This window comes from Stegostoma tigrinum, chromosome 25, assembly GCF_030684315.1.
Source record: "Stegostoma tigrinum isolate sSteTig4 chromosome 25, sSteTig4.hap1, whole genome shotgun sequence".
In the NCBI taxonomy this organism is placed as follows: domain Eukaryota; kingdom Metazoa; phylum Chordata; class Chondrichthyes; order Orectolobiformes; family Stegostomatidae; genus Stegostoma; species Stegostoma tigrinum.
This window is the reverse complement of record NC_081378.1, coordinates 41,906,974-41,933,306: the sequence shown is the minus strand read 5'-3', so window position 1 is coordinate 41,933,306 and position 26,333 is coordinate 41,906,974. Positions and strand designations below refer to the sequence as shown.

The window sequence follows — 26,333 nt, the reverse complement described above, 5'->3', positions numbered from 1 at the left end:
GCCGGTCCTGGATTTCCCACACACGTGGCAGTCAAGGCGGCACAACAATGCCTCTTCTTCCTCAGGCAGCTCAGGAAGTTTGGCATGTCCGTAAAAGGTCCCTGACCCAACTTCTATAGATGTACAAAGACATATTCCACCCTGGTAATGCTCTCCTACAACCTCACTGAACACATGCACCAGCAGGTTCAAGAATAGCTTGTTCCCTGACGTTATGAGGCTGATGAATGGACTCTCTAACTTCAAACAATTATGATCTTGCCTTGCGTACATCCTGTGTGGTATAACTTATGTGTATTGCTTTATCCAAGTTTCTTTTTCTTCTCATCCTATGATCTTTATGTCCTTGCTTACTGTGATCTGCCTGTACTGCTCTCAAACAAAGCTTTTCACTGTACTTAGGTACATGGGACAATATAATCAAATCCAATATACATGGGAATCCTTTGTTTGCAGAGTGTCATCTTTGCTTGTTGATGGAAATCAAATACATGAAACACAAGAATTGCGGAGAGGGGATGTGAGGATGCTGTTGACATCTGAGGAGCCAGAGTATTTATTGGTTGCAAGGCCAGACGAGTGACCTACTCAGTGGGAGGACAACAGGTCAGATCCCCAAAATATTTTGGGCATTTTTAAACTTCCGATTCCAATATGTGCTTATATGTAAGAAAAGGACTGGCACAGCCAAAAATAGTTCCAAATGTAAATTAAATTGTTGCCTAGAGAGGCCAATAGAATTTAACACCTCAAGTTTCCAAGAAACTTTGAACGGACTAGACTGTGACTTCCTGAAACTACCAAAGTAAATGGAGGCTACTGATGTCCTGCTCAACTGCATACCACCCCTAACCCCCTCCAGATTCTGTCCCAATTTGCAGACATGCTTTGTAAAATACACAGCGACAGGTGTTTAAGAAGCTAGGTTCAAATCTACTGGAGTGAACTAGAGGAACTGAACAGTCCTGGTATACCTGCCTGTGTGCAAGTGTTGGTGTGCCACGAAGGTCAGTTTAAAAAAAACCCCAATCTCCTAGTTACTGAGCACGGCAGGTGAAGAACCCCCCCTAAGACAGTGTTGCAAAGGAAACAGGGTTCTGTCAAAACAAAAAGAACTGCGGATGCTGTAAATCAGGAACCAAAACAAAAAAGTTGCTGGAAAAAGATCAGCAGGTCTGGCAGCATCTATGAAGGAGAAAACAGAGTTATCGTTTCAGGTCCGGTGACCCTTCCCTAGGATTCTCTGCCACCCTGAAACATACTCAAAAGGCATCAGGTTTTCCCAATCTTAACTAATCAGCAAAACTATTGATCATGAAGCCAAATATTCACCTTCCAATATTAATGAAACCAATAACATCCAGTGCACGATGGAAGATATCAGAGACTGATCCATATATGTTTTTTCTAAAAAAAAAATTGCCTTTTGGACTCCACTTTTATTTCTAATCTGTGTGTACGTGTTCCGTTAAAATATCTTCTTATAGATAATAACTAATAAACTCGCACTTTGTTGATTCACAATACCCTGATTAATAATTGTGCTTTTTAAAAAAATGGATACATTCTTTTGGGGCTGGGGGAAGGACACTCACATCTGAGCCTTGTTACATTCAAACAACAAGGTGGATAAAGAAAGAAGGAAAACCAGTTCATTCCTATCGCCTGAGAAGTTAACATTGGTTTTCCTGTCAGAGACTGATATGAATTGAATCTCCACCCTGAACCAGGTTGAAACAGATTAGCAGGAAGATCAGGAAAGCCTGGTTTTTGGAAGAACTTTTGGCCTCTTGCCATTCTCTGCAAGTCTATGATATCAAGTCCTAAGTGGCCAAGCCATAAAAGCGACCAATGACTCATCCAAGGCCTCCAATAATACTTGATAATTATGCAGATCTTTCCCAATATAATACCCAATGGGTATTATTCAAGCTTACACTGAATAGTGTCACTTTTTGACTTTTTTTGCCACCGAATGGTGAGGAAATACATTAACAATTCACTCAAGATCTTCATGGTCTCTGTACTAACTTACAGCCGCTCGGTTCAACCGCTCCTTCTCCTTTTCAGCTCGGATTCTTTGTTGCTCAGATCTTTCAGCCCTGCGCTTCTCCTGTGAAGATTTCATTTGGAAGTCATTATAAGTGATTAAAAAGAAAGAAAAATCGGTACCCGCTGGCCTACAATCACAAAATACGCTACACAGGAATTAAATTATTAAATGAACATGAACAGCCATTTCTGAAAAGATGCAGCTAGATGCTGCATTCATGGAAGACTCGTCAGTAAAATATTGAAGATATCCCTTCATAAGCAGCAAGGTAGTTTGGTGTTAACCTCAGGAAAAGTTTACCATTTCACACAGTTGACATGCCATCACATGACTTTCCAGCACAGTCTGAACCTTAACCCTTGACCCTTGACCAAGGGCAGCTGAACCCCAGGTTTTTCAGGGATTTCTCAGTCGTAGAAATGTTTGACTGCCATTTTAAATTGCCATTTGCAGCAGAAGCTAGGCTCCTCCCTGTGGCAGCTCTATTGGAGGTGGAACATTTAAGATAGGTGTAAGGAGCAGACAGTTTCCTAATCATCTTGGCACTTCCACTCCGATAAGTGGAAAGACAGCCTTCCCATCTTAGCACTGAACACAGCCCTCAAGTGAACAGTTAGTGCTCATCCCACTGTCGCCAGTGTCAATCCTATACAGGCAATATAGGACTATTGCTAACACTCCAACAGGCAGCTGAGATCCTCAGGATTTTGCCTGTAGTTTCACTTCAAATCTGACACAGACTCAAACTAGGGCTTTAAAAACTGTGCATAAAATTCACAAACTCCACCATACTGATAGTAGTTGCTTTTCTAACACATTGAAATAATCTCTGGCTGTGCATGTCTCTGCACAACAGCTGCTGGAACAAAGCACACCACTCTGAATTATTGATTAAATTACATAATGCGTACTCAATTTTAAAGGACCATAAAATGTCACGGATTATGATTTGATCAGCAGGAATTGAAAATAGATAGTACATTTTTTGCAGGGCAGCACAGTGGCTCAGTGGTTAGCACTGCAGCCTCACAGCACCAGGGACCCGGGTTCAATTCCAGCCTCAGGTAACTATGTGGAGTTTGCACATTCTCCGTGTCTGTGTGGGTTTCCTCCAGGTGCTCCAGTTTCCTCCCACAGTCCAAAGATGTGCAGGCTAGGTGGATCGGCCATGCTAAATTGCCCGTAGTATTCAGGGATGTGTGGGATGCTCTAAGGGGTAGTGTGGACTTGTTGGGCTGAAAGGCCTGTTTCTACACTGCAGAGAATCTAATTTTTGTGGGGGTAGTTGGCTAACTATGAGGCCATGCTATGTTCTTATATCTGGCACCTGCATTAGTCCATAATTGAAATTTGCTTGATAAAACATTTGTTATACTTGGCTCTGACATCACGTGGTTATAGAGCGGCAGTTTCAACTCTGCTCTTATGGGCCATTGGCACCAAACTGTTTGATCTAGGTTTGGATCCTTACATAATATTTGATTCTGTTTGGGTTGAGGCAGACAACACATTGGTGAAAAGACCAAAATCCCAGCACTGCTGGCTGACTGCCTTAAATAAATGTGGATACAAGCCAAGTTAAATGTAAATGTAAACTTTACAATACAAAAGTCTTGATATAAGTGAGTTAAGTGCTAACCACTGGTGAGGAGAACTGGGCACGGAATCCAGCACTGGACACTCCAGGCAATTCTGTAGTCTGTTCTTTTCCATTGTGTGACATTTAGAGCTAACATAGAATGCTCTGAAAATTAATCTTTAAACTTTTTCCACACAAGATGGAGGGTTTCATAAAAAGGTAGCAATTTAAGTGACAAACTGACTGGATTTGAGATGGTACTTGGGAATAATTCAGTGTGCTGCACGGCTGTTAGACTTTGCAAATCAACAACATTAACTCTGGGTGTTATGGTTTTCTCTCACAGTCCAAAAGATGTGCAAGTTGGGTGGTTTGCTATGGTAACTTACCCATTGTGTCCAGGGATGTGCAGACTTGGTGGTTTACCCATGGGAAATGCGGGATTACAGGGACAGGGTAGGGGGTGGTGGTGGTGAGCAGGGGGATGGATCTGGGTGGGATGCTGTTTGGAGGGTCGCTGTGGACTCGATGGGCCAAACTGCCTACTCCATACTGTGGGGATTCCAGGAAACTGGTAGCATTAAGCAAGTTCAAAACATGGTAATGACAGACACTTACAATGCAACAAATAGCATTCTGAGACAATAGCATTATAGATAAAGCCTTTAAACCAAAACGTACAATTCTCTCTTTTAAAGCAACGAGTTCTTCTTCTTCCTTTTTCCTCCTCTCAAAATGGGCTTCGATGAGAGTTTGCAGTTCCAACAGATCCTTTTCCATACGTTTTCTCTGAATGTCCTACAGTCAATAGAGAACATAACACTGGATTGCTGATATTTATTCCAAGGCCTTCACTATGTAAGTAAACTGTTCCTTTTGAAGCTTAGTTGTACAATACAGGGCCAACTTTACAAAAGCACCTGCTCAAAATGAAGTCTCATCCAGCAGTAAAGGGTGCAAGTTATTGGGGCACACGCATAACAGGTACAAAATCTCTGCCAAAACTCCTGATAGAACTATGCTCACAGTGAATGCGCATGTCTAGAGGAGTGTGATTTTGCAAAGAAGAATGAAAGAGAATTTTAAGTAAGGGAAAAGGTGCTATGTCATGGATTAATTCAAAATAGCTTTGCCTTTATACCTAAATTTGATTATCTTGAAGAATTTATTCTTGAACTATTACTGCAATAAAAGGGAAAGAACAAAGTACGATCAGTTAACAGAATGCATTATTGCCGGTACAGATGTCCCTTTGTTTCAAGGAAAAACAGCAAATCTTTTACATCAATTTTATACTCCATTACTTTGTTATAAACAAACAGAAGAACATAGGTTTAATCCCAGGCTGGGTTAGCATATTTACAGCGAACAAAGTATCAATTTCTAATTTTGTTTTGTTTTGTCGTCTTTTAGGAACCAGCAAGTGAACAGTGTTAGGTAAGAAAGCAAAATACTGCAGATATTGGATCTACTCAGATGGCCTGGTAGCATCTGTGGAGGAAATACCATGGTTAAATGGGCAGAATCTTACCACCGTAGGCATTCCATCAGCGTTTGTTAACTGATGCAGAGAAAGGGGAGACAGGGGGGGAAAAAAATGGGTAAAAGGGTACTACTGTATTTTTACTGCCCAGAAAGAAAGTCAGTGACCCTCAAGTTGTGTTTAACTGTAGTTTTAAAAAGCTGACTATTGCTTTATAGAACTTAAAATGTGTAAACAAAACAGAACAGTTTACGATTAAACAAGACAAAAAGGATAATCCAATTTGAAACAAACAAAATGCTGGAAGAAGAAACAACTCAGGGTGGAATGTTCCCAGTCCATGAACAATGTTGCAATGGTGAGCAAGTTGAGAATATCCAGTGAGCAGCTTCTCGGTGTCAAATGCACAATGAGCCAGAGACTCTCCACAAAAGAGTCCAATCTCTTACTACTGGTAAATCCTCATTTGCACATGTTATCTCCTTAGCATCCCTCCCTGTCAGCACGATAGGTTTTGAAGCTGCAGGCATTTACAGAGACACATTTCTGGTGGAGGAGGAGGCAGTGTCTTACAGGGCCTCAGAGATCACGTAGGTACCACTGGTATCTTGGGAGACAAGACAACGTTGTGAACAAAAGGGCGAAGCTCGGCATGTTGAGAGTACGTTAACAGTGGTCATGATAGAACAGCTACATAGCATTAGACAATGATGGGCAATATAGAGGTGTAGTGCATAGGTAACTAAGAGAGGATCGGAGGTGGTGCAATAAAAAAAAGCTTGCTAGAATTCATAGGGAGAAGTCTCCCATGAAATATGCCACAAGGTTAACAGACGGCTGATTTCTGAGAAGATTCTGCCCTCAGTTTTTGTAACTTCTTAAAAAATAAAAAGATTATTTGAAGTTCTTTTGAGTTTGAACCTTACTAAAACAGGATGAAAGAGGAGGTCAGGCCTCCTAATTTTCAAGTCATTTAAACTAAATCACTAGAAAATCACTAATTCATTCAGACAAACACCAAAACACCTAATTTTCCTGATTTGTGCTCTTGTTGTGAAGGGCAAAAAAAACCCCACAAAGGCAGCATCATTCACAAAGATGTACCTATACAAATAAAAGGAAGAAATATGCTCACATCAAAGTCAACTTTGTCACCATCAGGAATTTTGGGAGCGTGGCTTGGCACAAATAACCTAAGAAGGAAGGAAAGAAAGAAAGAAAAGGGAGAGAGACAGCGCAGAATTAAAAATATAAAATCTGGATTTCTGCATTGATTCAGTCATGAAATTTCATGCTTAAAATACTATCCCAGATTCCCATTGACTCCAGTTTTTGTAAAGGTTCCTTGATGCCATACAGTCAAATGATTCTTTGAATTCAAGGGCAGTCACTCTTACTGCCATCTTTGGAATTCAGCTCTTTGATCCAAGTTTGAACAATAATGTAATGATATCAAGAACTGAGTGCCAATGGTGGAACACAGACTGAGCATCAGCTAGCACAGTACTGGCTTCTCAAAAGCTATAGTTCAAATGCCTTGACAGAAGCCAGAAAGAGCACCCCAGCATTTGCCTAGGGGCGCGCTGGGATATCAATGCCATGGCACACTGAAGGGGCATTCAAATCCAGGTGTCAATAATGGAGAGCTTTCAGGAGGGCATGCAAGCCCTTGTCACATCACATGACAATGAGGTAATATCATGGGAGCCCAGGAATACCCCTCAGGCTAGATCAGTACATGGCCCCATTGTCAGAGACCATTTAATACTGAGGCAATTCTCTTCAGGAACCTGAAGGATCTCACTGCACTTTCAGCACCAATTGCCTTGTGAGCGGTTGCTAGATAAGCATGCATGAACATTAGCAGTACTTTCTTCCAGTTGTTGTCCATCTCCAACATAGTCAAATACCAACCACCACTCTGGACATCTGCTGCCCCCACATGGCTCAGTGCCACACCAACACCACTCTGGGTTCAGTGTTCAGGGGCCGTCCATGACGTACTCTTCCAGATCACCCCTGTGACAGGGTACGTTAGAGCTTACAATTACCAGGAAATAACTAAACCTCATGCCTAGCAAAACCTAACTGCTCTGTCAAGACTGTATCCGAGGCGAGAGCACCGAGGCTCTGCACGTGCGGACATGGCTGTTGAAGCAACAAAGACAGCAATTCCACTCTGTGACAGGTCTGTAAATAAATGTGATCACTGCACCAGCCGCCTCCTTTCGAAATGTCACACAACTGCTGTGAAGTGACAGACAGAGTGTAAAATCTGCAACCTGCAATACAGCAATTCACCAAGATTCCTCATCGGTATCCACTTCTAGACGAATAGGGATGTTATTTGTAAGATATCAATATATGGGACATCATCCTGATCTGTGATGGAAATCACTGAACTTCACTGGAGGAAATCTTGAAATAGCATCACTGCGTTTCTCTCAGCGCTAAAGATAGGTCTGAGAGATCAGCACAACTTCCAAGGTGGCAACTGAACAGTCAAATAGCCTATGATGTTCATATCCCATGATAACCATCCATATGCACTGATAACCTGAATGAGAGCTCGAGAGTGCCCTGTTGGGTATGCTTGGGCCACACCCTTCACTACTATTACTGTTATTGAGACCACAGGCTGCAGTCTCCATCAATCACTGGGAAGAACCTGCTGCTTTCCATTTCAATAATGACAGGTCACCCCATTCATTTCAGAAAGTCACTGGACTATTATTTAGCAGATGTGGAAAAAGTAGCTAAAATATTCCCGGTATCCGGCACACACAGGAATGGGGATATCACTCAAGAGAAATACTAGGGGTGGTTGGAAGTGCTCGACTAGTCACTGCCACAAGATGACTGCATGGTTGTAAAACCAAGAGCTTGGGCCTTCTCAAAATACCATTAGTGAAGATTTGCTCAAGAAAGAATGATTGAGAGAGGGAGCGATTGAGAGCAAGATGGCCAAAATGATTGGATTGGAGAACAAAGAAATCTCCTGTCCCAATAAGTCACTATACCATGGCCAGGTCTTTAGAAGGTTAGATCTGTGATATCTCCTTTTGAATCTCAGGCTGTATTGTGGGAATATTACCACATGCACTAGGGTGGTCCCTTTCTGACTGCTAGGGCCATGCGATGTCCAGATGCTTGGGTACTCGATAATGGGGACTTTATCGGATTCCCATTGTGACATATGGCACCACTACGAAGTGACAGTGGTTTTCATTGATTTGTTCACTTATGGGAAAATCAGTGGCTGGCCAGCATTTATTGCCCATCCCCAGATACCGCTGAGGAGGTGGAAGTGAGCCGCCTCTTTGAACCACTGCAGTCGACAACTGAGGCTACACACACAAATGTCTTCTACTCCACAAACACTCACATGGTGCTCTGTCACCCAAAGAAGCACAGGCTGTCCATTTGAGAAAAGGAATCAAGAGAGCATTGGCAACTTTCCTTCCTATGCTGTCAGCTCTGGGGACCTGCCAGGACAATGAGGCCTATATTCTTGAAGGGGCAGCTGTGGTTCCTAGGACATGTACCAGAGAGGACAGCTCTGGCAAAAATGGCTGACAAATCCATGAAGATGGAAGCTGCAGTAGTAGTTTTGGAAATCCTCTTTCTCTTGGTTAATTTCCCCATTCCTGGTTTGGCTTTCAGGCATGTTTGTTATGGCTGGCTGATGGAGTGCAGCAGTTGTCTACTGCGTGTCACTAGCACCAAGGTCCTATTGTGGATACAGAGCTTGTCAGGTATTCCACTGTCATACTCAGTGGTCAAGGCTAATCGACTGAGCCATGAACCTTCTTTAGGACATCATCTTGCTCTTGGATGCACCGAAGGTGAGGCTGCATGGGTCTCACTATGATGGTGCCCACTCCCTCACTGTTGGAGTTCATGCATTTCAGTCCTCAAAACAAGGTCAAGCTCACCCCAGTGTTAGGACTCCTCCACTCTAGCATACATAGCCCGAGAGAATACTCTGTCAGATGTCCACACGTCTGCCACTTTAAATACTGTCCTCGCTAAAGTGACTCCAGAGGCTCTAATTCTATCCAACCAGAGCATCATCGTCCTTGCCGTCCTTCTTCCAAAGGGAGCTGTGCACTAGTGGTCCAAACGTGGAAGCCCCTCCTGCCCTCTAGTGCAGTGCCCATTACCATGTGCCACTGAGTGCTTTATCCCTCTGAAGCACTAGTATTGGTGTTGGCACAGTTTGGGCTAGTTAAACATCACGGTGTTCCCATTGACATCTTTCGCCTGAAGCTGGAGGTGGTTGCATGGTCATGGGATTTATGACAGATGACAACAGATAAACACGACAAGCCTTGGACTGTGAAATCAATCACCCATGGATGTACTGCCTACCTTTAGTCAGGGCCATCATTTTATTATTGCTAGCTCTCTTTTTCGTGCAAATATACAACACTTGAAGGCCTTTAAAAAGGTAATTCTCTACTGCATCCAGGGGCATCTCTCAAAGTTGCACTGGTTATATTCATTTGCCAATTTCTGAATGCTTGGGCATAAAAGACTGACATGACCATTTACTCAATCAGAAAGGGGGAGTAATGTGTGCCAAGTGCAACCCTAACATTTCTGATAGCAGCGCCAGGAGAAAAAAAAAAGTATTTATTTCTACTGAGCAATTCACCTTGGCCGAGTGCAGCATGTTGTGGGACCGTTCACAGGCACAAGGATATGTCCTTGCTATGCGCACCATGGCTGCCATCTCCTGCCATGCCCTCTGGGTGATATGGGAAGGCTCCCTTCTTATTGGATACAGGGGGTCTGTCCAGTCTTCAAATGACTGATTGATTTTAATCATCATGTGTACCAAAATACAGTGAAAAGCTTTGTTTACCAGTGGTACAGGCAGATAACAGGAAGCAAAGGATGTACAGATCAAAAAGACTTAAATAATGTAACCTGTATGCCTCTGAGGCTAGTGTCCATTCAACAATCTGATGGCCAAAATGAAGCTGTTCCTGAACCAGCTTGCATGCAGACTTCTGTATCTTCTGCCTGACGAAAGAGGTTGGTGTCTTTGACGATGTTCGCCACCTTTCTGCAGCAGTGAGTCATGTAAATATAGTGTCTGTGGATGGAAGGTTGGCTTCCATTATGGTCTGGGCTGTGTACACCACCTTCTGTAGTTTTAAAGTCCTGGGCAGAGTAGCTGCCATACCAGACCGTTGTGCACCCGGACAGTACGCTTTCAATGGTGCATCTGTAGAAGTTGGTGAGGGAATTTATGGATGTGTCAAATTTCTTGAGTCACCTGATGAAGAAGCGGTGTCGTTGTGCATTCTTGATGGTCACATTTACATGGAAAGTCGAGGACAGGTCACAAGACCATGGTCACAAGTATCTGAGCTGCTAAAACACTTTGGTGACATTGTGGCATGACAAAGATAACAGGGGGGCAAGTATTGTTCGTCATTTTGCGTGGAACTACATAAAAGTTGTGCTTTCTGAAGTTAGACAGTAAGAGGAGCTCAGCCCGATGTTGCCTGAGCTTGCCTTATGTGGGAATACACAAATAGCCTAGTGTGTTCCTGAGCGAAAATAACCAAGCTGTTCCGCTTCCTTTGAGTCACTGACCTGCAATTAGAGCCTATAAAGGGTTATAGGCAAGATACTTATAAGTGCCCACAAAGTGAGGGATTGAGTACATGTGGCATAGCTAAAGATTAAATGCAGATTCTCGATATTTGCTGAGGCAGAGAACTGATGCAGGGATGAAATGCAGCCATCTGTACTGCGCAACTTTACCAATACAGAATGAGGCTGTGGCTGTCCCTCACACAAGTGTATTAGGCAACATCGAAACCCATACTCCCCTATGGAAGACTCATGAAGGATAGTCTCCTGCAGCATTGACCAGTTGGTCAGCAAGTCCACAGTAGAAGCTGAAGACTGCTTTCTTGCATCTCAACTCTAGCCTCAATTACTATGGCTTCTCCCTCAGAATGAATGGTTGCACTTTATAATGGAGTCCAAAATGTGAATATTTTCCTCCTCAGTGGGGTCTGGCCCACAGCTAAGCCACTTACCAATTCCACCCAATACTCAACACAGCACAATAAATATTGGTCCAACAGAGATAGATTAAATGGAGAAATTTTCTATCCACCTTGATGGCTAGAATCTGGCATTAATGAGAACAGTGATAAAATTTACTGTCCGGTTTTTAATCAAACACCAGCTCAGGCACACATGAGCACTCATAGCTCATTAGATTTCACACTGAGAAGAACCAGTAGCTGTCATGACAATTTGATAGCATTCAGTGAATCAAATGGAGATACATGAATTTTATAAAAGGGAGAATCTTGAAATCAAGGAGATCTTTATAACACAGATGGCTGGGTATTTGCAATTCGCTGCCCAGATCTCATTTCCTATTTGACAGATTTCACAACATATTTCAATACCATTCAGCTAGAGTTCTACAAGTGCTCATAATTTATGACTTACTTTGGTTTCGGCTTTGTCTCTTCTGTAAGAGAAAAACACAACTAGGACATTATCGAATGCATGATGCCACACTATTACATTCAAAAGCTACTATTAAATTATTCACAATTATGAATGTACACATTTATCCCAAATTCTGCAAAACTTAAATTTTGGAGAGAGTAAATGCAAGTTAGGAGCGATTACACATTCTGGTTATAGAGTGGTTTATTACTGGACGACTAGTTCAAAAGTCCAGTCCAATAAAGCCTAAAGTTCCAATCTAAACAGCATAGTCTAAGAGTTTAAATGCATTTACTTTTAAAATTCTGGAACCAAAGTGCCATAGTTGGTAAAAAATAAACTCACAAATACACAGATGTTGTTTAGATCCTACTCAATCATCAGATTTAGACATTACTTTGACAGATTTAACTGGACAACTTACTAATCCCTTCTGTAAAACTATCCAAACGAAGAATGCTGCTGATATTATTTTCTCAATTATAGGTCTACAACAAAAATGGGCCAGGTAGGAGGTTAAAGACAGAAACCCTGACCCACATCCACTTCTGGCTCCAGCTGAGATTGGAAGCTGGATGGGTGACCAACCTGATGCAAGAGGGTGGACTGCAGTCTTAAACATGTTAAATGAGGCTGTGAGCATCATGTAATCCTTAAATCCTTAGTCAACAAGGTTTTCCAAACATCAGGAAACATAGCAATTTCATAAGGAGGTGGGTTTAGCTGGCAAGTGCTTTTCTTCTTAGATCCAGGTGTGCGCCTAAAGACGCAGCACAGAGAGCATCTCTCCGGAAGGATTCCAACCACATCACGAGATCCTCTAAATCTCTCCAACTTCGTCTAATGTGTCCTGATTCTCAATTATTGCCAAAATCTAGCATTTTTGGACAATCAAGGTCAATGTTAGAAAATTATTTCTGGCTGCAGGCCCATGATACGGTTAAGGTTACTTTAACTCCATTGCAGGTAATCATTATGTAATGGTCAAGTCTATTTTACATTGGACCTGGACACCCAGCAGTCTTGATTGGAATTGTATCCAGTATGCCTCTGTTTCTGAAGTACAGATTCAGTCTAGTTGAGCAGTAGAGGTTTAATATGGACATGCCTTGGTTACTCTTTCGTAAAAAGGAAATTAATTATGGTTTGATTTTCACCAACAAAAACTCTTTCAATTATATATACTTGTCTGTGCCAAAACTCTGAAACAGAAGTCTAAAATTAACCATCTGTAACCCTATTATTAGGTAGAATTCATTCCATTTAAAATACTGTCAGACAAAACAAAAGCCATTAAAATTTAACGTACCTGATTCTTCTTCAGCTAAACAAAGAGAAGATAGGGATTTAGCAATTTAAAAAAACATTTTTGAACTGTGCAATTGTGAACCTGCTATTTTACGCTAGAGAGCTAATTTAATTTTTAGGTTTTAGAAAAAGGGAAATCAAATGGGTACAGAACAGGTGGTTGATTTGCTTCAGAGTTACAATGTTTTAAAATTGTATCTATGCCACCCTTAACAGATTTTGAGTTGGGTACAGTAAAACGTTAGTAAATTTTACATGCTTGACAGAGCATTAAAAAGTTACAAACAACACACGGCTTAATTAATTGTTTTAGACAGGTTTGGTTTGATTTTTAAAATCTGCAAGTGTTTACATATTTTTATTCCTGTACTAGATATCATGTCTATTGATTTCACAACAACACAAAACCAAGTGAAATTTAAGTCAATCTATTTTCTGGGCACATCTGCAAAAATAATCTACATTTGTGAATCAGAGAAAACAAAAAAGTGACCATTTTACATGCCAGTCATGATTAAAACAAGAAAGTTTTGCAAGGTTATGACAACTTTCACTGCCTAGACTGCACTTTAGTCAAATATATGTTACCAGCACATGAACAGAGGATGTACCTTCAAGAATTGGTTGTTCAGCCTGAAGTGCAGAAGAATCGGATTCTGGGATATGGAAAGAAAAATGAAAACAAGTCTGTGTCTGGATCTGAAAAATCAGGCACATACTACACACCATTGCTCACTTTCTTTTGATAAATATACTGCTGGTGCATTGACATTAAATTGTGCCAATGAATACTCTCTCTCAATTACAAGTACCTGGCATAATAAATTGTTGAGTGTTTCAGTCAAAATACAGTAATAAGCTGATATTATGAATATTCAGCACCTCATGTTTATAATTTACCCTAGTAGTTTGAGGGATCATATCTTGGCAATTTCCACTAACCAAAGCCATGGCCTTAAATCCTCTAGAATACCCCACGTATTAATCAACATTCATTTTCTACCTACTGCAAGTCAGTAATGATCATTTCAAAAATCAAAGGTCTGCAAGTACTTAAAATATTAGTTTTGTTTAATGCTGAAATCGGAGGCAAGATCATTTCTTTTCAACTTTCAAATAAAATATTATGGGAGGTCAGCTGCCCGAAGCATGTTAGAATGCAAGTTACAACAAACCGTCACATAAGTTGCTACAATCTGCCAGAAAAAAATGTTTAATAGAAAGATAATTATGGAATAAGTCCAGATCAGGACAACAACTACATATTCTCCATTGAATATGGTTATGAGATCTTTAAACATACCCAGATACAGGTGGAAAAAAATTCTGATCTAATGCTGCAAACTTTTCAAAAAAAAACCCCACAATATTGAGGGAATATTGTTATGATAAATAAGGCATTTATATTCTGACATGGATTGAATTTGTAATCTCATCCCAATTCAAGTTACAACCAACCGATTCAAAGGCTGTGTTTGTGAAGACTAGTTTAAAGGTGCATGAACCAGAGACCTACAGGAGTTCAGTGGACAACAGGACATAACATACCCAAGATTTCCAACTGTATATGGCTCTACCCAGGAAATGCCCATCTAAAGTTGGCCTTACCAACTATCAACCTTGTGTGAGAGCGTTCTAAATTTCTTGAAGAGACTTCACCTTTAAGAATTCATGAACCATGTACACAATGTTTCTGGTTTTGTTGGCAGTGGATGTGCAACAAACATACAGGCATCAGTTGCTCTGCTTCATAACTTGCAATGTCTTTTACATTTTATTAAAAATAAACTAACCCACAAAAGGTACTCAATATCCTATGATTAGAACACCATTATTAACAGGACAGTGGAAAGCAGAGATAATTTGCAATTTTGTTAAGAATGCAGGAAATTTTACCTTCTTCCAATTTGACCTCTTCATTTTGTGTTTCTTCTTCTTCTTCTACTAAAAAGAAAGATATTTAGCTTACAACAGCAACTTAGAGAGATGCTTTTGTTTCTGTTTAGAGGTTCATGCAAGGCACCAGCAATAAATCAGCAAGTTTATCTAATATGCTAATAGATGTAGGACAGCTCAGATCACGTATCCCGAGATTATGCCTGGTCTGTGCTAATTTTGGAAAATTCACTCAGGGTCACTTCACAAATACTTCATGCACCATTAACTGGAGAATGAAACCATGTTGATTCTCACGCACAATTTGATTGATATTTGGTGAGCTGCCAACACTTGTGCCATTCATTGGCGCTCCCTTCTTCCTGCATTGCAGTCTGGGAAGGTAGGGGCAAACAAACAAAGAGGTGGCAGGAGTTCACTCCCAAAGCCATTTAAAAGAAGACTACAACTCCTAAAAATTGGAGATGCATCTTGACTGCAATCTTCAAAACTAATGTCACACAAGCATCAAACAACAACCTTTTCTTTCTAACCACCCCCCTTTTGACTTTCAACAGCATGACCACTACGAAATTCCCGATCATCAAAATCCCATGGGTTATCAGTGATCAGAAACTGAACTGGACCAGTCAGACAATACCAAGGCTACAACAGATGAGAAGCTGGGAATTCTGAGTCGAGTAACTCCCTAAAACCTGTGCAACACCTACAAGCCACAGATCAGGAATACTCTACTTGCCTTGAGGGCACCTCAACACCACAAGTAGCTTGAAACTATCCAAGACAATGCAATCTACTTGATGCTGCCCCATCCACCAAATTCAGCCACTGGCAGGGTAACAGGAATGTACAATATCAAGGCTCTTTTAAAAGGATTTTCCAAATCTCCACCCTTTTACAGCCAGAGCAACATGGGCAGCAGGTAAAATGGCAATGTCACCATCTGCACACTGCCCCCCGGTTACAGACCTTCCAGACTACAAATGATTGTTTCCTCACCAATGTTAGTTCAAAATCCTGGAACTCTCTCCACAACATGGTGGATGTTGCTAACTTACACTTAAAAGTACTAGAGTCAGAGCAGGCAACTCACCACCACCTTCAAGAACATTGAGGGATGAACAATAAATGCCAATGATGCCCATTATCCAAAGAAGTGGTCCAACAGTGGCAGAGACTTTTTTTTTTAAAAAAAGCACTACATCCAGATTTTCTGGCACAGTTTTGGGTGTCCTGGTCAACAAAAGAGGGAGAAACAAAATCTTTCCAACACTGGAAAAAAGTTTCCAAGCTCAACGCTCACCACTAGGGACAAAAATGCCCTTTAGGGAAATAAATTGCCATCCTTACCTGGTCGGGCCTACACGTGACTCCAGGCCCATGACAAATGGCAGTTATATTTGTTTTGTTTTTCAAGTGTAAGTCTCCCCGGGTGCACATATTAGTACTAGCAACCCATATTCTCCATTCTCTATTTCAACATATATGAACAAGGGTCAACAGTAAACCAATTGGCCCTTCAAGTTTGCTCCACGCCCACAGCAATGGTTGACTCATGACTGCCCTCTCAGCAGTTAAGAATGAACAATAAATGCTGCCTAGCCAGCGGTGCCCTCACCCCGTAAATGAATAAAGAAAATAAATAAATAAATAAATAAAATAATCCCCAAAAAGTCTGATGACAGAAACACTGAGCCATGTGCGGACAGAAACACAAATAAGCTCAGCATATTACTAGAAATACAAGTCTCTTAGCTCTCAGATAATAAAATGTGAGGCTGGATGAACACAGCAGGCCAAGCAGCATCCCAGGAGCACAAAAGCTGACGTTTCGGGCCTAGACCCTTCATCAGAGAGGGGGATGGGGGGAGGGAACTGGAATAAATAGGGAGAGAGGGGGAGGCGGACCGAAGATGGAGAGCAAAGAAGATAGGTGGAGAGGGTGTAGGTGGGGAGGTAGGGAGGGGATAGGTCAGTCCAGGGAAGACGGACAGGTCAAGGAGGTGGGATGAGGTTAGTAGGTAGCTGGGGGTGCGGCTGGGGGTGGGAGGAAGGGATGGGTGAGAGGAAGAACCGGTTAGGGAGGCAGAGACAGGTTGGACTGGTTTTGGGATGCAGTGGGTGGGGGGGGGGGAAGAGCTGGGCTGGTTGTGTGGTGCAGTGGGGGGAGGGGATGAACTGGGCTGGTTTAGGGATGCAGTGGGGGAAGGGGAGATTTTGAAACTGGTGAAGTCCACATTGATACCATATGGCTGCAGGGTTCCCAGGCGGAATATGAGTTGCTGTTCCTGCAACCTTCGGGTGGCATCATTGTGGCAGTGCAGGAGGCCCATGATGGACATGTCATCAAGAGAATGGGAGGGGGAGTGGAAATGGTTTGCGACTGGGAGGTGCAGTTGTTTGTTGCGAACTGAGCGGAGGTGTTCTGCAAAGCGGTCCCCAAGCCTCCGCTTGGTTTCCCCAATGTAGAGAAAGCCGCACCGGGTACAGTGGATGCAGTATACCACATTGGCAGATGTGCAGGTGAACCTCTGCTTAATGTGGAATGTCATCTTGGGGCCTGGGATGGGGGTGAGGGAGGAGGTGTGGGGACAAGTGTAGCATTTCCTGCGGTTGCAGGGGAAGGTGCCGGGTGTGGTGGGGTTGGAGGGCAGTGTGGAGCGAACAAGGGAGTCACGGAGAGAGTGGTCTCTCCGGAAAGCAGACAGGGGTGGGGATGGAAAAATGTCTTGGGTGGTGGGGTCGGATTGTAAATGGCGGAAGTGTCGGAGGATAATGCGTTGTATCCGGAGGTTGGTAGGGTGGTGTGAGAGAACGAGGGGGATCCTCTTGGGGCGGTTGTGGCGGGGGCGGGGTGTGAGGGATGTGTCGCGGGAAATGCGGGAGACGCGGTCAAGGGCGTTCTCAATCACCGTGGGGGGGAAGTTGCGGTCCTTAAAGAACTTGGACATCTGGGATGTGCGGGAGTGGAATGTCTTATCGTGGGAGCAGATGCGGCGGAGGCGGAGGAATTGGGAATAGGGGATGGAGTTTTTGCAGGAGGGTGGGTGGGAGGAGGTGTATTCTAGGTAGCTGTGGGAGTCGGTGGGCTTGAAATGGACATCAGTTACAAGCTGGTTGCCTGAGATGGAGACTGAGAGGTCCAGGAAGGTGAGGGATGTGCTGGAGATGGCCCAGGCGAACTGAAGGTTGGGGTGGAAGGTGTTGGTGAAGTGGATGAACTGTTCGAGCTCCTCTGGGGAGCAAGAGGCGGCGCCGATACAGTCATCAATGTACCGGAGGAAGAGGTGGGGTTTGGGGCCTGTGTAGGTGCGGAAGATGGACTGTTCCACGTAACCTACAAAGAGGCAGGCATAGCTGGGGCCCATGCGGGTGCCCATGGCCACCCCCTTAGTCTGTAGGAAGTGGGAGGAGTCAAAAGAGAAGTTGTTGAGTGTGAGGACGAGTTCCGCTAGGCGGATGAGAGTGTCGGTGGAGGGGGCCTGGTCGGGCCTGCGGGACAGGAAGAAGCGGAGGGCCTTGAGGCCATCTCCATGCGGAATGCAGGTGTACAGGGACTGGACGTCCATGGTGAATATGAGGTGTTGGGGGCCAGGGAATTGGAAGTCCTGGAGGAGGTGGAGGGCGTGGGTGGTGTCACGGACATAGGTGGGGAGTTCCTGGACCAAAGGGGAGAAAATGGAGTCCAGATAGGTGGAGATGAGTTCGGTGGGGCAGGAGCAGGCTGAGACGATGGGTCGACCAGGGCAGGCAGGTTTGTGGATTTTGGGAAGGAGATAGAAACGGGCTGTGCGGGGTTGGGGAACAATGAGGTTGGAGGCTGTGGGTGGGAGGTCCCCTGAGGTGATGAGGTCATGAATGGTGTTGGAGATGATGGTTTGGTGCTCGGGTGTGGGGTCATGATCGAGGAGGCGGTAGGAGGTGGTGTCGGAGAGTTGGCGTCTGGCCTCGGCGATGTAGAGGTCAGTACGCCATACTACCACTGCGCCACCCTTGTCTGCGGGTTTGATGGTGAGGTTGGGGTTGGAGCGGAGGGAGCGGAGGGCTGCCCGTTCTGCGGGGGAGAGGTTGGAGTGGGTGAGAGGGGTGGAGAGGTTGAGGCGGTTAATGTCTCGACGGCAGTTGGAGATGAAGAGGTCGAGGGAGGGTAGGAGGCCTGGGGGTGGTGTCCAGGAGGAGGACTTGTGTTGGAAGCGGGTGAAGGGGTCAGTGGAAGGAGGGTTGGGTTCCCGGTTGAAGAAGTAGGCATGCAGGCGAAGACGGCGGAAAAACTGCTCTATGTCCGACCGTGACTGGTATTCGTTGATGTGTGGTTGTAGGGGGACAAAGGTGAGCCCCTTGCTCAGGACTGACCGTTCGTCCTCAGTCAGTGGGAGGTCTGGGGGGATGGTGAAGATTCGGCAGGGCTCAGGGTGGCTGTCTCCTCTGGGGTTGCAGGCTGTGGAGGTTGTGGGCGGAGCGATGATGTCGTCGGCCGTGGGCGGGGTTCCGTCGGCCGTGGGCGGGGTTCCGTCGGCGTCGGCCGTGGGCGGGGTTCCGTCGGCGTCGGCCGTGGGCGGGGTTCCGTCGGCGGTGGGAGGATCGGGGTGGGCGGCAGCAGCTGAGGTGAGGGTGGTGTGTGGGCTGTAGTACCTGGACGTGGAGGTGGTGACTGCAGCAGCGGTTCCGGAAGTTCTGTGGCCGGCGGAGGCCGATGTGACGTCATCGGTGGGGTCTCCGGCCGTGTCCTCATGGTCAATGGCGGCGGGTGCATGGTGGGGGAGGGGCAGGGACAGAGTCGGGATTTGGGAGGCGCAGGAATCCTCTTGTGGGTGGCAGGGGCCAGTGAGTTGGTTGTACTGGCCGACGCCGACGGAACCCCGCCCACGGCCGACGCCGACGGAACCCCGCCCACGGCCGACGGAACCCCGCCCACGGCCGACGACATCATCGCTCCGCCCACAACCTCCACAGCCTGCAACCCCAGAGGAGACAGCCACCCTGAGCCCTGCCGAATCTTCACCATCCCCCCAGACCTCCCACTGACTGAGGACGAACGGTCAGTCCTGAGCAAGGGGCTCACCTTTGTCCCCCTACAACCACACATCAACGAATACCAGTCACGGTCGGACATAGAGCAGTTTTTCCGCCGTCTTCGCCTGCATGCCTACTTCTTCAACCGGGAACCCAACCCTCCTTCCACTGACCCCTTCACCCGCTTCCAACACAAGTCCTCCTCCTGGACACCACCCCCAGGCCTCCTACCCTCCCTCGACCTCTTCATCTCCAACTGCCGTCGAGACATTAACCGCCTCAACCTCTCCACCCCTCTCACCCACTCCAACCTCTCCCCCGCAGAACGGGCAGCCCTCCGCTCCCTCCGCTCCAACCCCAACCTCACCATCAAACCCGCAGACAAGGGTGGCGCAGTGGTAGTATGGCGTACTGACCTCTACATCGCCGAGGCCAGACGCCAACTCTCCGACACCACCTCCTACCGCCTCCTCGATCATGACCCCACACCCGAGCACCAAACCATCATCTCCAACACCATTCATGACCTCATCACCTCAGGGGACCTCCCACCCACAGCCTCCAACCTCATTGTTCCCCAACCCCGCACGGCCCGTTTCTATCTCCTTCCCAAAATCCACAAACCTGCCTGCCCTGGTCGACCCATCGTCTCAGCCTGCTCCTGCCCCACCGAACTCATCTCCACCTATCTGGACTCCATTTTCTCCCCTTTGGTCCAGGAACTCCCCACCTATGTCCGTGACACCACCCACGCCCTCCACCTCCTCCAGGACTTCCAATTCCCTGGCCCCCAACACCTCATATTCACCATGGACGTCCAGTCCCTGTACACCTGCATTCCGCATGGAGATGGCCTCAAGGCCCTCCGCTTCTTCCTGTCCCGCAGGCCCGACCAGGCCCCCTCCACCGACACTCTCATCCGCCTAGCGGAACTCGTCCTCACACTCAACAACTTCTCTTTTGACTCCTCCCACTTCCTACAGACTAAGGGGGTGGCCATGGGCACCCGCATGGGCCCCAGCTATGCCTGCCTCTTTGTAGGTTACGTGGAACAGTCCATCTTCCGCACCTACACAGGCCCCAAACCCCACCTCTTCCTCCGGTACATTGATGACTGTATCGGCGCCGCCTCTTGCTCCCCAGAGGAGCTCGAACAGTTCATCCACTTCACCAACACCTTCCACCCCAACCTTCAGTTCGCCTGGGCCATCTCCAGCACATCCCTCACCTTCCTGGACCTCTCAGTCTCCATCTCAGGCAACCAGCTTGTAACTGATGTCCATTTCAAGCCCACCGACTCCCACAGCTACCTAGAATACACCTCCTCCCACCCACCCTCCTGCAAAAACTCCATCCCCTATTCCCAATTCCTCCGCCTCCGCCGCATCTGCTCCCACGATAAGACATTCCACTCCCGCACATCCCAGATGTCCAAGTTCTTTAAGGACCGCAACTTCCCCCCCACGGTGATTGAGAACGCCCTTGACCGCGTCTCCCGCGACACATCCCTCACACCCCGCCCCCGCCACAACCGCCCCAAGAGGATCCCCCTCGTTCTCACACACCACCCTACCAACCTCCGGATACAACGCATTATCCTCCGACACTTCCGCCATTTACAATCCGACCCCACCACCCAAGACATTTTTCCATCCCCACCCCTGTCTGCTTTCCGGAGAGACCACTCTCTCCGTGACTCCCTTGTTCGCTCCACACTGCCCTCCAACCCCACCACACCCGGCACCTTCCCCTGCAACCGCAGGAAATGCTACACTTGTCCCCACACCTCCTCCCTCACCCCCATCCCAGGCCCCAAGATGACATTCCACATTAAGCAGAGGTTCACCTGCACATCTGCCAATGTGGTATACTGCATCCACTGTACCCGGTGCGGCTTTCTCTACATTGGGGAAACCAAGCGGAGGCTTGGGGACCGCTTTGCGGAACACCTCCGCTCAGTTCGCAACAAACAACTGCACCTCCCAGTCGCAAACCATTTCCACTCCCCCTCCCATTCTCTTGATGACATGTCCATCATGGGCCTCCTGCACTGCCACAATGATGCCACCCGAAGGTTGCAGGAACAGCAACTCATATTCCGCCTGGGAACCCTGCAGCCATATGGTATCAATGTGGACTTCACCAGTTTCAAAATCTCCCCTTCCCCCACTGCATCCCTAAACCAGCCCAGTTCATCCCCTCCCCCCACTGCACCACACAACCAGCCCAGCTCTTCCCCCCCACCCACTGCATCCCAAAACCAGTCCAACCTGTCTCTGCCTCCCTAACCGGTTCTTCCTCTCACCCATCCCTTCCTCCCACCCCCAGCCGCACCCCCAGCTACCTACTAACCTCATCCCACCTCCTTGACCTGTCCGTCTTCCCTGGACTGACCTATCCCCTCCCTACCTCCCCACCTACACCCTCTCCACCTATCTTCTTTGCTCTCCATCTTCGGTCCGCCTCCCCCTCTCTCCCTATTTATTCCAGTTCCCTCCCCCCATCCCCCTCTCTGATGAAGGGTCTAGGCCCGAAACGTCAGCTTTTGTGCTCCTGGGATGCTGCTTGGCCTGCTGTGTTCATCCAGCCTCACATTTTATTATCTTGGAGTCTCCAGCATCTGCAGTTCCCATTATCTCTCAGCTCTCATCTGGTTTCCCTGGCACCAAGATCTGATGTATCTGAACGTCCTGGATGAGACGAGACAAGTGATTGAAAATGGAGGCATGCTACCAGGAAGGCAGTCACAAAGGTGCATCATGCATCGCATGCTGTTGTCACACACTAGCTAGATTATCAGACAGTCATATCTCCTTGGCTGCAAAATATGTTGACAGCAGTATAAAAACCTTACTATCCTTGCAAAGTTCCATCTCTTCCTTCCTTTGCTGCCTCAGTGGCCAATAAAAATGAATTAAGTCCTCTGAGCATCGAGGACATCTGTAACATCCAAGATGCAGCAGCATAGAACAAAGCATGCTGGATGCAGCAATGTTGCTGATGCCACTTGTTTCAGCCTAACAGACATGTAGAGCAGAACACCAGGACTATCAGCATTTACAGTCTTCACACATGTCTTGAGTGTGGCCTCAACAATAGTGCAACAGGAGATTACACTTAATGACAACAACCATAATGATTAGCTTCAATATCATTCTATAATCTTCATTACAGGTCCAGGTAGACAATATATGCCTGAAAATCCATATGGTGTACAGCCTCCTGCACCTACATTCACTCTTTACATGTAAAATAACCAGTCTCTGAAATTATCGTTATTTATCCTCTTCATCCTCCAGCTCCAACAGCACATCTATCATAACATTAACTGTGTTGAAAGTAAAGTAGAGGAAACTTTCTAAGTCACCAAGCTAGTGACTCAGATAAGAATCAATACTTGACTTGTAGCCAACATTCATAAAACAAAAACTCCATCAGTCATTACAATAATTGAACTAAAACAAAGGGAGAATCCCTTTAAATGCCATCTCTACAGGCTATTTTACATCACGTTTCTTGGTAGAATCGGGCACAGAGCAATATCACAAAATCAGTCTGAAACAGTGGAGCTTGCCAATTCCGACGCTTCTTTCAGATGACTGTCCTAGCTGATTTAAATCTTTTCAAATATGGCAAGAAACACTTCCTCTGTAATATGGGGTTGTACAAATCACTTAGCAAAACAACAATTTAACTTCTCTCTCAATGCATTCAAATTCCTTAACTTGAATGATGGGACCAATAATAAAAAGAAAATGCATCTAAGTAGTAGGGATTTTCAGTCTAATAAATTATGAACAAGTCATCCCAAACGGTCGGCAAGCTCAGATGTGCATATCAAGATAGCTTTTGGATGGGCAATTAAGCTAGTGTGTAGCAAAGTTGGCACCTGTACCACTAAGACTAGGTTAAGACTTCCAACAAACCTCTAAGAGAGATTGACTGGAGACAAAGAGGATGACAGATAAATCATACCATTTGTTAATGAAATGGACATGAAGTGAAAGGGAAGGTCTACTTGAATTCAAAACATTCTTGCACATTTGGTGCCAGCAAAACCAATTTTGCCAATTGAAAAATATGCTCCCCTGTGCTCAAGTTGAGTTACGGCACTTAAAAAAAAGTGACACAAAAGAGATAACAAAGTGTGGGGCTGGATGAACACAGCAGGCCAAGCAGCATCTCAGGAGCACAAAAGCTGACGTTATAGGCCTAGACACTTCATTAGAAAAAGGGGGAGGGGGACAGGGTTCTGAAATAAATAGGGAGAGAGGGGGAGGCTGATCAAAGATGGATAGAGGAGAAGATAGATGGAGAGGAGAGTATAGGTGAGGAGATAGGGAGGGGATAGGTCAGTCTGGGGAGGACAGACAGGTCAAGCGGGCATGGAAAGTGGAGGTGGGAGGAGGGGATAGGTGAGAGGAAGAACAGGTTAGGGAGGTGGGGACGAGCTGGGCTGCTTTTGGGATGCAGTGGCCGGTGGGGAGGTGGGGGTGGATTTTGAAGCTGGCGAAATCCACATTGATACCATTGGGCTGCAGGGTTCCCAAGCGGAATACGAGTTGCTGTTCCTGCAACCTTCGGGTTGCATCACTGTGGCCCTGCAGGAGGCCCAGGATGGACCATCTCCAACACATCCCTCATCTTCCTGGACCTCTCTGTCTCCAACTCAGGCAACCACCGAGAAACCGATATCCATTTCAAGCCCACTGATTCCCACAGCTACCTGGAATACACCGCCTCCCACCCAGCTTCCTGCAAAAATTCCATCCCCTATTCCCATTTCCTTCACCGCCGCTGGATCTGCTCCCAGGATGAGGCATTCCACTCCCATATGTCCCAGATGTCCTTGTTCTTCAAGGACCACAACATCCCCCCCACAGTGGCCGAGAACGCCCTCGACTGTGCCTCCCACAACTCATCCCTCACACCCCCTCCCCGCAATAACTGCCAAAAGAGAATCCCCTCGTCCTCACATACCAGCCCACCAACATCCGGATACAACGCATCATCCTCCGACACTTCCGCCATCTACAATCCGACCCCACCAAAGACATTTTTCCATCCCCACCCTTGTCTGCCTTCCGCAGAGGCCACTCTCCATGACTCCCTTGTCCGCTCCACACTCCCCTCCAACCCTACCACTTTCTCCTGCAACCGCCTATAACCGCTGCACTTGCCCCCGCACCTCCTCCCTCACCCCCATCCCAGGCCCCAAGATGACTTTCCACATCTGCCAATGTGGTATATTGCATCCGCTGTACCCGTTGTGGCTTCCTCTACATTGGGGAAACCAAGCAGAGGCTTGGGGACCACTTTGCAGAACACCTATGCTCGGTTCGCAATAAACAACTGCACCTCCCAGTCGCGAACCATTTTAACTCCCTATCCAATTCCTTAGATGACATGTCCATCCTGGACCTCCTGCAGTGCCACAATGATGTCACCCCATACGGTGCAGGAACAGCAACTCATTCCACTTGGTAACCCTGCAGCCCAATGGTATCAATGTGGATTTCACCAGCTTCAAAATCTCCCCTTCCCCCACTGCATCCCAAAAGCAGCCCAGCTCGTCCCCACGTCCCTAACCTGTTCTTCCTTTCACCTATCCCCTCCTCCCACTACAAGCCACACCTCCATTTCCTACCTGCTAACCTCATCCCGCCCCCTTGACCTGTCTGTCCACCCCGGACTGACCTATCCCGTCCCTACCTATCTTCTTCTCTATCCATCTATCTTCGATCTGCCTCCCCCTCTCTCCCTATTTGTTTCGGAACCCAGACCCCCTCCCCATTTTCTGATGAAGTGTCTAGGCCTGAAACATCAGCTTTTGTGCTCCTGAGATGCTGCTTGGCCTGCTGTGTTCATCCAGCTCCACACTTTATTATCTTGGATTCTCCAGCATCTGCAGTTCCCATTAATCAGTGACACAAAAGAGTAAGTTTAACGCCTTGCTCTGTAAGTGAACAGAAGATTCAGATTGGAGACACGTCAGCAATTTTCTGAATAAAGACAAGTGACAGAATCATATTTGTTTTGTCCTTCAAGTGAAAGTCTCCCCAGGTGCACATATTAGTACTAGCAACCCATATTCTCCATTCTCTATTTGAATGTAGATGAACAAGGGTCAACAGTAGACCAATTGGCCCTTCAAGATTGCTCCATCATTCAATAGGATTGATCTGATTTTAACTTCAACGCCACATTCCTGTGCATCCCAGATATTCTTCCATCCCCTTGGTAATCAAGAATCTACCTCTGCCTAAAAAAAAACTTTAAAATGTTGCATCAACTACCTTTTCAGGAAGGGAATCCAATGGCTTACACCCTTCCAAGAGAAATACTTTTTCCTCAACTTGGTCTTAAATGGGTGATGTGTTATTATTAAAATACAAGTCCTTGTATTTGCAAGAGGAAGCAACTTTCAATACTTTGTCAAGTCCACCTAAGATCTCATGTGGTTCAATTTAGTCAAACTGGCTCTTCTAAACTCTTGAAGATACAGGCAAAGTCTG

General features: G+C 46.0%; 1 protein-coding gene across 1 annotated transcript in view; it reads right to left on the bottom strand.

Annotated features, from left to right (window-relative positions):
* LOC125463331 (troponin T, cardiac muscle isoforms-like) overlaps positions 1 to 12,238 on the bottom strand; it is a 32,569-nt gene extending 20,331 nt beyond the window's left edge. The window contains exons 1-5 of the mRNA XM_059654669.1: positions 12,190 to 12,238; positions 11,599 to 11,620; positions 6,251 to 6,308; positions 4,314 to 4,430; positions 2,036 to 2,113 (exon numbers count right to left, since the gene is read on the bottom strand). Of these exons, the coding sequence (XP_059510652.1) occupies positions 2,036 to 2,113; positions 4,314 to 4,430; positions 6,251 to 6,308; positions 11,599 to 11,620; positions 12,190 to 12,223 (309 nt within the window). The 5' untranslated portion in view covers positions 12,224 to 12,238. The remainder of the gene's footprint in view (positions 1 to 2,035; positions 2,114 to 4,313; positions 4,431 to 6,250; positions 6,309 to 11,598; positions 11,621 to 12,189) is intronic.
* Positions 12,239 to 26,333: the final 14,095 nt, after the last annotated feature.